The following is a 12,168-nucleotide window of genomic DNA, read 5'->3' as shown; positions in this document are numbered from 1 at the left end:
GTATTTTTCACACCAGGGGTTCCAGCTTGTAGCAGAACAGCCCCAGCACTTCTGAGGGAAGCAGGTGTCAACAGATATTGGCAAAGCATGCCTGTTAGCCCATTAGCATGAGTTTTTAGGGCACTGCTTCATGCTTCCCTTGATCTACCTTGGTGTGATCATTCAAGACCCTGGAAGACCAGACTAGAGGCACTCAACTGCCTGACACATCATGGGGGCAATGGCTGCAACATGTTATGGACCCAAAAGAAGATTCTGCAACATGACATTTGCTGGCAATCAAGGTTGAGAAATCCTCCTTTGGGGCAGAAGGTAACACAGTAGGTGAGAATGAAAGTGCCCTTCTGAGGGCATGAAAGGTCTCAGCAGCAGATCTCTCTGCTTGCTGCAGTTCTCAGATGTCGTGGCTCTAGCATGTCTTCACGTCCAACTCTACCCAGTTGTTACTGGCTCCAAAAGAAGTAAACATGCTGAGGCTAAGATATTCTTAGGCTTTCTTTGTCTCCTTCCCAGGAAGTTCCAAGCCCTCGTTTCATACAGGGAGTTTACAGCAGGCACTGTCAAACCAATGCCCTGACATCTTGGAAGCACTGGAATAATTAAGTCTCCAGAAAGAAGAAAGGCTACATTTGCACATATGAGTAAAAAAACCTTTCAAAACATAGTTGTATGTCCTGAGAATGCCATGCCTGACCCAGTTCTGATATGGAATGAAAAACACCACCTCTTGAAGCATGGAAAAACACAATGTTTTCAGGGCCATGAGGTCTCTGTATCTCTACAGTAGCCTCAGCCAGATGCTACAGTGTGCTTATAAGGTGGAAGAGGCCAAATATATGATGAGTTCATAGGTGGCCATCATGATAGCTGTGTTTGGGATCTGGCGGATCAGGTGAGCCAGTAGCCCTCGGTATAAAGCCAAGGGTCCCTCTTCATGGACCACGAGCTGCAGAGTTTGTGTAAAGGAACGGTACCGTGACCCTTCTTCTCGCAACCGTGTCCGAATGACCTCTGGAGAGACACAAAAGAGAGTGGTATTAGCAGGTTGATACTACAAGCAGGGCACCTCCCATTAGGGGGAACAGAAGTGAGAAGAGTGGACTCACTTACCGTGTGGATATGCAACACACGAAGCACATGCTTTGGAGATAGCAGCAGCTCCCATTAATCCAAAGAAATCATGGCTGTTTGGTGACAGTGTGAGTGGTGGGGAAAGGGAATGATGGCTGTTTCTCAGCTGCTGTTTCAGTGCTTCATAGATAACAAAGTGTATGATAGTCTCTGACACTCCAGCATAGGAGGCAGTGATACCACGGTAAAATCCACGAAGGCCTTCAGTGTGATACACACGCATGGCACATTGGAGAGCATTGCTGGCCATTTCTCCCTTTGCCCTGTAAAGAGGAGGGATGGTTAGAATGGCATACTGCTCCACTTACCTAAAATGCTGTAACAAAACTGTTTGACTCTTGGATGCCTTGAAGACTTTTGTTCTGGTGACAAATGACAGATCCCTATCCAGCCCCTCTCACAATCCAGCCCTGATTTGACATGGGGTAGCTCTGCATTGCTTGCCTGCCTTACCTGGCTTCCAGTTGCATCCTGGTTTTCACTAACCAGATAGGGTTGGTGAGTGTTGAAGAAGTAATGCCTGGAGAACAGAAAACAAAGACAACAGTGAGCACTAGGATCATGCCAGCAAATGATGTGAGGAGGTGCTGATTTACCATCTCTTTGAATTCAGCTTGGCAAGCTGCAGGCTTAATTGGAGAATGACCTTGAGCTCCACTGCAAGAAGAGACATTTAGGGTGGACTATTTGATTCTCCTTCTCCCCCATTCTAGCCTTTGTCTGGTGGTAATTATGTCCTCTGCCATCAACACAGCCTTACTATAGGCCCTGGTGTTACAAAGAGGCAGGAAACAATGGGCTAAACTTGCAAGACTAGATTTTGCTAGAGAACTGGGATATATAAAGACAAATGATTCTGTGAGTAGTCTCAATTACACACTGCCTTCTTCCTCTCACAACTGAATGGAGCTCTGTTCCTGAGAGCAGTGGAATAGGTAAAGACTAGATGTCTGACTTGAAGAGATTAGCATGAGAAGAGTGAAGAGAAAACATTTTGGTTACCCAAGGAAATCACTGCTCCAGCTGTAGAGGGAGAAAACTTCAGAAGAGAGCAGGACTGATGGGAGCAGCAGTGAGAGAGGAAGGAAATCCATTTACACTTAACAAACAGAAGGACCCCTTGGCTCTGATTTGAGAGATGTAAGAGGCTCACCTGCACAGGCTGCTGACAGCATGTGTACTTTCTTGGACTCGGGTACAAGGACAGCATTGAGCCTCTCCTTAGCACTAGAATAGGCAGCAAAATATATAGCCCTGGTTGGAAAGAAATGCAGAAGAGGTTACAGCTCACCTACAAGAAGCACAGACAGCACTGCTGTGGGGTCTCTCCTTAACTCTTCTTACTCCCAGCACAGGTTTTTCTAGTGTGTCAGCAGACAGCACTTATGCTAGGACCATAGCAATCTTGCATCTATGATCAGAAGGCCCAGAAAATGTCTGTGTGAAAGGATTCTGTAGCACAATGGGTGCAAGGCCCAGACTGCTTTCAGAATGTGGAGCTGCCATAGAGATCTTTCAAAAAGTGTACAGCATGAGCTAACCTCAGGGAGCAGCACTCACCTGGAAGGAGCAACCCCAACAATGTTTGGACCCAGACCTCGGAACAGGGATCGCATGCCTTCTTTCTCAAGGATGGCTCTAAAGAAGGAAAGGAACAGAGAAATCATCAGAATAACTAAGCTGGGGGCTCTCCTGTTCCTTCTCCTTCTTCATTTTTCAGTACTTCTTGCAGTTTCCTCTCTTCGCTTCCCATGTTATCCTTTTTCTGCCCTACTCTCATTTTCTCTCCAGCTACTTCTCTCTTCCCAAGTCATTTCTTCCTACTTTTTGCTGACACTCTCACTCTGAGTCTGACCAAGCCACTAGCTGAGAATTTTGTCACAGTCCCAAAAGCTGCCTTGCAGACTCCAAGTTCAAAGCAGAGGTTCTGTGAGAAGTAGCTGTACCTGTGTGCTGATGAAACTTCCTACTGGGTTTCCAGAGCCCCAGCTCAAATGCTGCTTTCATCTCCCTCTTTCTTCTTTGTCTCTGCCCCGACCTGATGGGCAAACCTTCATCTTCCTGGTGCTAACATCCATACTACCTTATCCTACTCACTTCAGCAATTTGAGCACTCCAGGAGATTGTGGAGTAGGGTTCATCAGCCTCACACCCATCGCTGGCAGCTGTATCTCCGAAAAGCACAGAGGTCGTAGTGTCAGCTGAGATGACTGTAGACGTGTCTTCACCACTTCCAGGGGACAGGTCAGGATGGCTCCAGCTGTGCCACCACATCTAGGATATAATAAGTGAGTAATAGCACATGTAAGGATGACCCCTGTGCAGGAACAGGGCAATAATTCTGACCCTGCTAGTTGACAAACTCTCCTGTAGGAGAGAAGGTTAAGTCCCCCAGCCTACGTCACACATGACCTCCTGCTCTGACACTGATTAACGTAGTAACAGCTCAGCTTAGGACATCTCCTGGAAGCCCCACTCTGAAACCTCGTTCAGTATATGAGACAAAGTCCCAAGTCCATAGGGATTCAGCAGTCCCTTGGCACAAAGCTGCTGATCTTTGCATTCAGAATTTCCCAGAGCAAACACTCCTGCTGCCCAGCCTCGCTGCAGTGCCTTCTGCTGAGCTCACCAGGCACTGTGCCTCACTGCAGCCCTGCCTCAGAGAGGGGCAGCACAGAGCTCTCCCACCACTCAGCCTACCCATGTCTTCAGCCCAGAACTGAAGATCTGGTAGGTAGGTTATGCAGCTCATGATGTCAGAAACTAGCAACTAGTTATGATACTCCATTACACTCATGCTGCTTCGTCAAGCTCTTTGCAGATCCAGCCCATGGTGACAGCTTGCAGAGCAGCCGATCAGCAGCAATTTCCCTCAGGAGAGAAAAAAAATGGTGGGAGTCTGGGGACAGGTGGAATATGATCAAAGAAGGTAGCTCAGGCTCAGAAGACAAGACAAAGCAAAGCAGTAAATGTCCTGGCTGAGATTCTCTGGCTGAAGCAAGCTGATCCAAGCATGGGCATGAAGACAGCCTGCACAGCAGCCTAGGAGCAGCAACTGGCAGGGCTTCCTTTTACAAAAGCCATATTGATTTTCACCACGTAGACCATATTAATTTAGGGGTACAATAATCCTGATCTTTACCATAGATTCTACTAATTTGCCTCCTAAAAGGCCCAGGCTTACAAGCCTGTTGTATTCTTGACCAGAAGTGTAGTTTCCAATTTGCAGAAGACTAAATACAATGGTGACATTCAAGGTGTCTTAAGAAGTCTGAATAGAGCAGTTTCAACTTCTCACCTAAAAGATGAGCAAACACTACGAGAAGACAACATTCAGAGAAGCAGTTGCTGGGTATCCTACAGATTTTTCTAACAGAGCATATGAAGGCACAAGTTAATGTAATTTTTAATTATATTTAATTTCTCCAAAAAGTCCTTACCTAAGCACAGTCAGGATATGAATTTGAACCCACACCTCCGCTACATATGAAAGTTTCCCAAGTTCAAGTTCCTCGAGGTGCTGATATGTATAGACAATCGGGAATTTTAAAAGCAGTAATTTGAGTTAAAGAAGAGAAAAGGTAAATTATGTACTCTTGTCACAAAGAGATTATTTTTCAGTCCAATTACAAAATCTAGTCAGAACAAAAATTATAAAATAAGCAGGTATTAAAAAAAAAACAACAAACCAAAACAAAACATGGCCATTGATATTAAAAATAGCTCACTGAGGAGACTTCATACCTATACATTTAAATACCTAAGAAATGTTAGGGAATGGGGGAAATGTATTCACCTAAGGAAGTTCTAATGTCTATAAGGACTGAAAAAAGTCTATCTGTAATAATTTATGCTGCTCAGGTATGACCTGAGATTCATGCCTGGTAAGAATTATGTAATCAGATCACTACAGACTTAAAAGACAGTTTGTACTAACGACATTGGGGGCAGGGGTGGCTATATTGCTTTTTTAATGGAATTAATCAAACAACAGCTAGATTCACAAAAGCAACTAAAAACATGTCAGTTGTGCAAAAAGTAAGGTTGATAACTCACAAAAACACATGATGCTAAAGTGATGCTAAAAAGCAGATGCTGAACAGATGCTAAAATGAGATTTAAAATCAGGTCACAGGAAACTCAAAAAGTCCCCATATTTCTCAACCCTGAAGCCAGCTGTCAGTGAAGAATCAAACAGCAGTGGTCAAGCAAGAACCCAGGAAAATCACTTCTATACTACACCAATTTTGAGGTTTTTTACCAGCAGACAGGAGATAACATTTTACTTTTGATAAAATCCATGGGTGCCCAAGATTTTCACAGTGGCAAATAGTGATCAAAGCTTCAATGACTGACAAATAAAGAAAAAATATATGCTATTGAGCAGTAACCAAGGGATACCAAAGGGACACCGAAGTATCTGGACTTAAACAAAACCCTTAAGTCACTACTCTAGAAATAGGATGCAAAATAGGATGAAGAAAAGCAGCTAATAACCAGTACAACATGCACTCCCAAAGCTAAACAGTGGCAGAAAGAACTATTTGAAGAAGGCAGAAAATTTTACCTTAGAAAACAGTACTTGCCTCCAAATCTTGATTTCACATTTTAAAAAGAAAACTGTAAACTCTGAGGTGGTAGAAAAAGAGAAGAGAAATATGAAAAACATCTTTGAAAAAGTTACGAGACTATGCAGAGGTGACAAGGTTTCCTGCTAACTCACACTATAGCCCTTACTTGGGCTAGCCAAAAATTGAGGTGACTTCAATATCTTAATTTAAAAATAGCACTGCTAGGTCACAGAATCATAGAACCATAGAATCATAGAATTGGCTGGGTTGGAAGGGACCTCAGAGATCATCAAGTCCAACCCTTGATCCACTACCGCTGCAGTTACCAGACCATGCACTGAGTGCCACATCCAGTCTCTTTTTAAATATCTCCAGGGATGGAGAATCCACCACTTCCCTGGGCAGCCCATTCCAATGCCTGATCACCCTCTCCGTAAAGAAATTCTTTCTAATGTCCAACCTAAACCTCCCCCGGCACAACCTGAGACCGTGCCCTCTTGTCTTGCTGAGGATTGCCTGGGAAAAGAGACCAACCCCCCCCTGGCTACCCCCTCCTTTCAGGGAGTTGTAGAGAGTGATGAGGTCTCCCCTGAGCCTCCTCTTCTCCAGGCTGAACAGCCCCAGCTCCCTCAGCCTCTCCTCATAGGATCTGTGCTCGAGTCCCTTCACCAGCCTGGTTGCCCTCCTTTGGACCTGCTCCAGGACCTCGATATCCTTCCTGAACTGAGGGGCCCAGAACTGGACACAGGACTCGAGGTGTGGCCTCAAACCAATGTGCAGTAAAAGAGGATTTTGCCTAGGACGCAGGTAAACAAAGATCACCTGTGGAAGAGTAGGAGAAATACTCATCTCCAGAACATTACCCCTGCTTTCTGGGATTCAGCTCAGGGATTTCCTCAACCAGAAATGCTGCATTGTGTTTAAGAGCCTTCAACACATTCTTTTTCATTAAACTTTAAAAAAATGTTTTCTGGGTACATAAAAAGCTTTTAACCTTCTAGTATCCTGTGTACCAGGAGTCCCACCAGTTTAACTGCACACTGTATTAAGAGCTATGTTCTTGCATTAATGTTGAACTAACCTCTCACAAATTTCACTTGATGGTTCCCACTTCTTGTACTAGAAGTTGAACAAGTAGTGAACAACTGTTCAACCACCAGTGAAATCCATTTCATTAGGTTAAAAAATGATCTTAACTATATATTGCAGCAATAACCTGAACTTCTTGTTAATCACTTACTAATCTCTCAGGGTTTAATTAATTGTAATGGATAGATATTTGCTTAATGGACAAGATATAGACTGACAAAGCACCCACTAGTGACACTACTGTCACTAGCCAAATGTTCACATTTTTTCAGGAGCCAAAGTGAAAAATGAGGATTAGAAAAAGCTTAAGAAGATTGCTAAGAAATATATTAATAATATATTAAGAAAGGCTGAGATACAGTGACTATATAGTTCAACAGAAAAAATACTAAAAAACATATACAGAATATCACTAGGAACAGGTATAACAAGCACACGTAAAAAAAGAACATGGCACAACAACTGCATTAGCTGAAGGAAACTGTAAATTTACTAATTAATATCTATTAATTTACGTGCTCTATTGCACCTGCTGTACCGCAGACCTCCCTGTCCTATCAATTCCAACAGGCTGGTGGAATTTGGAAAGGGATTAGGTGGCTGTCCAGGCAAGGAAGTTCGCATCAAGCCCAGAGGGCCACAATATCTTCCGCTATGGGACATCATAAACTTAAAGCTCATTGTTTCGAGAAGTAAACGATAAATGTTTCTTAAAGAGGGGTTAAACGCCAAGTGAGAGGGACGACAGGCAAACCCGGAGGCACAGCCGAGATCCAAGCGCCGAACACCTGACTCGACAGAAGCACCCGCACTATTTAAAGCCAGAGGAGACAGCAGGAATCTCAAGACAGGCGGCGATGGAAGGTTGGGAAGCTTGGCCGCCTTCCCAGAGACACGGAAGCTCCACCGTTTGCCCCGCCGAAGGGGCCTCATGGCGCCGCTTAAGCCCCCGGTTCCGGGTCCCGTTTTCCTCGCCCTCCCACCCCGGCAAGCTCAGGCTGAGCGAGACCCGGCCAGGAGAAGACCCCCGGGCAGGCTCCCCCCACCCCTTCCCCAGCAGCGGAACCACACGATCCTCAAAGCGGAACAATCGCCCCACCACAGCGATGCGCGGCCAGCAAGGACGGCGCGGGTGAGGGCTGCGGGGCACAGAGCAGGGCGGGCTCTGCTCTACTCTCCCCCGGCTTTTCGGCAGCTGCTGCTGCTGCGGGACGTGGGGCCCCACAGACCCCGCGGGGAGCGGGGGTGCGGACCCCAGCCGCAGGCCTCGCTCCTCCGCAAGGGCGGGCAGACTACCGCGGCCAGGCGGGAAGGGAGGGCGGGCTGGGAGTTCCGCGGGGAGAAGAGGACGTCGTAGTCGGGACGACCCGGGGAGAGGAGGAGGAGGAAGACAGGTTTTGGGATCCGGCAGGCCTCGCACCCAGGGCGGCCTCGGGCCTCCTCGGCCACTTGTCCCGGGGCAGGGGCCGGCGGATCCCAGCCGCCTGGCGCGGGGCCACTCACCCTCCGGCGAACAGGTGGAGCAGGGTGCTCTGCGTCGGCATTCCCCGGAGATCTGACCCCCTGTACCCCCACGCCGCCGCCGCCGGTGCCACTTGGCCCGCCCGCCCGCCCCGCGGATTGGCTGCCGGCCGGAGGAGGAGCCCGCGTGGCCACGGGGCTGGATCCGCAGGCGACGACGGCAACGGCGGAGATGACAACGGCGGTGGAGATGACAACGGCGGCGGCGACGACAACAAAGGCGGCAACGACAACCGCGGCGATAACAACGGCGACAACAACGTCGGAGGGGGGTGGAGCGCCGCAAAGCCCGGCAGAGCTGCAGCTCCCGTTCCCTTGCCCGTGGGGACCCTGTGCCCTCCGTCTCCGGGACCGTGCCTCCCTTCCGTGTGTTCTGTGGACTGAACCCAGGCCTGGCCCTTGCCGGACCGGGCTCCCCGCTCTGGGATATTATGCTCCCGTTTTCCTCCTTGTAAGTTTTAGGATGCTAATTCAAACAGTTCCTTTTGCCCAGCCACTCATGGATCTTTTATTTTAAAAACTTTTTTTAAAAAAAGCAAAACCTCTGTTTTGCAAGTAAGGGATGCAAGGCATAGATGACAAAATAAATTCTCTGATGTCAGACCATAGAGAAGTGATGTGTCCAAGAGCAAAGCCTAGTTGTTCCTGACTCATCCTTGCTCACTGGGACCATGAGTGCTTCCCCAGATGTTTGGTTTTCTCTGAAAACAGCCCAATGTGTTTCAGACAAAATAAACAGACAAACCTCAGAACAAATTAGATGCATGATTTTGAAGTTTGAAGGATCAGTGTGTCAAAGATGGGGAATATTCAGGGCCAAAATGTCCTCTGATGCTTTTGCAAATGCAAAATTTCAGATGGTGCCAGAGTTCACAGAATCATCTTCCATAAAAAAAAAAAAAAAAAAAAAAAAAAGCAAATGATGCTGTTGCTGAAAAGGTACACATCATATCAATTTTTATGGCTAGAAGGATAGCCTGTAAGGACAGATGAAATAAACTGTCTGATCAACTGTGTACTACTGTGGTTTCAGCACTCTCATCACAGAGTGGAAAGACTGAGAGTCCAGTTTGGGTACCACACTGCTACAGACAGGCAAATGTGGGGGAGTGAACCCCAAGAGAGGAGAAGCTCACCTGGGCCATGAATTGGGAAAAAAAAAATGTAAAAATTGCAGTGTGTAGTCTAAAGAAGAAGGAATTGAGGGAGGCGTGGCAACTGACATTGAGTACACACAAAGATACTTCAGAGAGGAAATTATTAACTACCTTATCTCCAGTGGAAAAGAAAAGCACTGTCAGGCTATCAGTAGTCCTTGTCACTACATGGAAAATAAGGGGAAGACCAGTAAAATGATTGGCCTTTTGGTCAGTGAAATTGACCAATGATAACAAGAAATTGCAAGTATTTTTCACTCCTCATCGCTGTGATGGTGGCTAGGTGAACACCTAAATAGCACCAGTGACAAGTGGGTAAAAAGTCATTCTGGATTTCTAAGCTCTTAGGCAAAGGCAATGCTTTCAAACCAGTTAGGCTTGATGAAATTAATCCTGAAATGGTTGGAGAACTGGCTGAAGCAACATCAGGCCAACTACCAGTTATCTTTGAGATCTGTAGACTATGGAGATGTTCAAAAGACTGGAAAAGGTCAAATATATTGGCTATTAAAAATAAAAGAGATCTGATGGATTTCTGGATAGTCAGCTTTACTGCCTCCTGCTGTGATACTGGAACAAATAAACATTAAGTAAACAACTCACATTTTCCATTTGGCAAAAAAAAAAAAAAAAAAAAAAGAAATCATGTCAAAGCCAATCTTTCATGGTAGACTAACAAGCCTTGTGGATAAGGAAGTGACAATAGGTGTTGTATATTTTGACTTCAGTAAGGATTTTGATTCTGTTTCATCTGACAGTATTACAAACAAGCTAGGAAACACGGGAAACTGGATCTACAGAAATCAGTTATGAGAGTGACTAGAAAACTGGTATGCTAGCTGTCTAGAGAAAAGCATCAAGGAGTCCTGTAGAGATCTCTTCTCAGTGTTGTATTGTTTCTTCAGTAATTCATACAGTGGACTAGAAAGTGTATAGATCAAATTTTCAGATTTTGACTAACTTGAGAGGGGTTGCAATGTATTTGGTAGACAGCATTAGTATTCAAATGATAGTGATCAATGGGAGAAATGGCCCAGAAAAGTAGAACACCATTTAATAAAGCATATGCAAAGTTCTGCACTTGGAAAGAAATAATGAATTTCACAAAGCCAGGATGGGGAATAGCTAGGCAGAGACCTCCATTTTGTCACTAGTCCCCATCAGGACCAGGACTTCCAGCAGAGATTCAGGCTGGCTGAAGGATGCAAGGCCCAAAATAGCCTTTGCAGGAACTGTATAATTTCCTTTTCTCTCCTCTGTAGGAGTTAATGAAGTCACCTGATATTTCAGTTCTTACTGCCAAAATATGTACACTTTGCATGCAAGGGCCCACTGACATTTTTGCTTTTCATGCTTACTTTAGATCAGACCTTTTGCTTTCTATCTGCAAACAGAAATATTTATGGCTTCGGCAGGATATATATCAACCAACAGCTATAGCTGAGGTTGTCCTGGATGCTCTGTCACCACAGGCACTTCTGATTCCTCTAGTTGCATCACAGTCTTTTGGGACTGTACGGGATAAATGAGACCATCAAACTTTTTCTTTTGTCTCCTTTGCTCTGGGTTTAAGACCTAGAAAGTCTCACTCTGCAAGGTCTTTTTCTGTATTTTCCCCCATGCCTTGCTCTTAGGCAAGGGCAAACCCTGATGGAGCCATGGAAGATGATTTCCAAAGGCCTCTTAGAGGCTGTCTTCAAATGTGCAAATAATACCATGCCATTTTCAGTAGATCACAGGATTGCTTAATTCTGGAACTGGTTCAGTGATGAGTGGTACTTTGCAAGAGTCTTGGTGACCCTGAAGGTAGCCAGGAGAAAGGGAAAAGAAATTGTCTTCCCAGGAGAAGACAAAGAGGGGAAGAGAAAAGAGAGGATACCTTTTTCTTTAGTGTTGGTTGTCTCTGCAGGCAGCAATGATAACCCTGGTTGTGTTCCCAATGGGGCCTGTTCTTGCTGCTTAGACTGAGAAAGGAAGGCTATGGGGATATTTTTACAGATCAACCTTCCAGAGTCCCTGTCCTGACCAGCAGGACAGGCTGGACTGGTATCATAGGCTGGTGTCACAGGCATAGCCCAAGACCCTCATACAAATGTTGATCAATCAAAGCTGCTGTATCTTTACTTTTTACTGCCCAGTCTCTGATGGCTTTTTGGATTTTGTCCCTTACCTCAATGCCTAGACTTTGTGCAGCTTATTGTTTTTCCTAGGAGCAGCACTGTCTGGAAGGGTTGGGTTAGTGCACTCATGATCCTAGGATAACTACAACTTACAAACAGGGAGCACTACCATAAAGCACATATCTGGAAGAGTGGAACGTATTGTTCCAGTGTTACATAGTGTGTGTAGCACAGGTGTAAGAGTGGTTATGTAAATGTCTTTCCAAATGTCACCATCTTAATGTAGCTGCCTGCAAGATGTAGGGCACTTCCACATCGGTGCCTGAATGGATGTCTGAAGTGTGCTTTCAAATTGAATCTTCTAGTAATTCCCACTTGCTGGGCTTTGGTTTCTACTGCAGACCAGTCTCAGTGTGCAAACCAGATTCCTTTCAGGTGGCTCTCAGCTAGTAGGTGTGCCTTGAATAGGGACACATCAGTGCATTTCAAGCACTGATGGATGTGCAGTCCATGGGACCAGGGAAGACATAATCCAAAGTAAAGCTCCCCAAACATGTTTGGTGTGGATGTTGGATTTCT

General features: G+C 45.7%; 1 protein-coding gene across 2 annotated transcripts; it reads right to left on the bottom strand.

The window, feature by feature from the left end:
- Positions 1-727: 727 nt before the first annotated feature.
- On the bottom strand, positions 728-8,407 carry LOC139805267 (solute carrier family 25 member 33-like). Of its 2 annotated transcripts, none has more exons than XM_071763516.1 (7): positions 8,295-8,407; positions 3,229-3,405; positions 2,692-2,769; positions 2,285-2,385; positions 1,585-1,651; positions 1,111-1,394; positions 728-1,011 (listed from the first exon to the last, which is right to left on the bottom strand). In XM_071763516.1, the coding sequence occupies exons 1-7, from the start codon at positions 8,333-8,335 to the stop codon at positions 812-814; spliced, it is 948 nt and encodes a 315-aa protein (XP_071619617.1). In that variant the 5' UTR covers positions 8,336-8,407; the 3' UTR covers positions 728-811. The 2 variants fall into 2 exon arrangements, with proteins under 2 accessions (XP_071619617.1, XP_071619625.1); XM_071763524.1 differs by lacking the exon at positions 8,295-8,407 and adding an exon at positions 7,337-7,915.
- Positions 8,408-12,168: the final 3,761 nt, after the last annotated feature.

Source organism: Heliangelus exortis, chromosome 1 (genome assembly GCF_036169615.1).
Source record: "Heliangelus exortis chromosome 1, bHelExo1.hap1, whole genome shotgun sequence".
NCBI lineage: Eukaryota > Metazoa > Chordata > Aves > Apodiformes > Trochilidae > Heliangelus > Heliangelus exortis.
The sequence above is the reverse complement of the archived record's forward strand: the minus strand, read 5'-3'. Positions and strand labels throughout refer to the sequence as shown.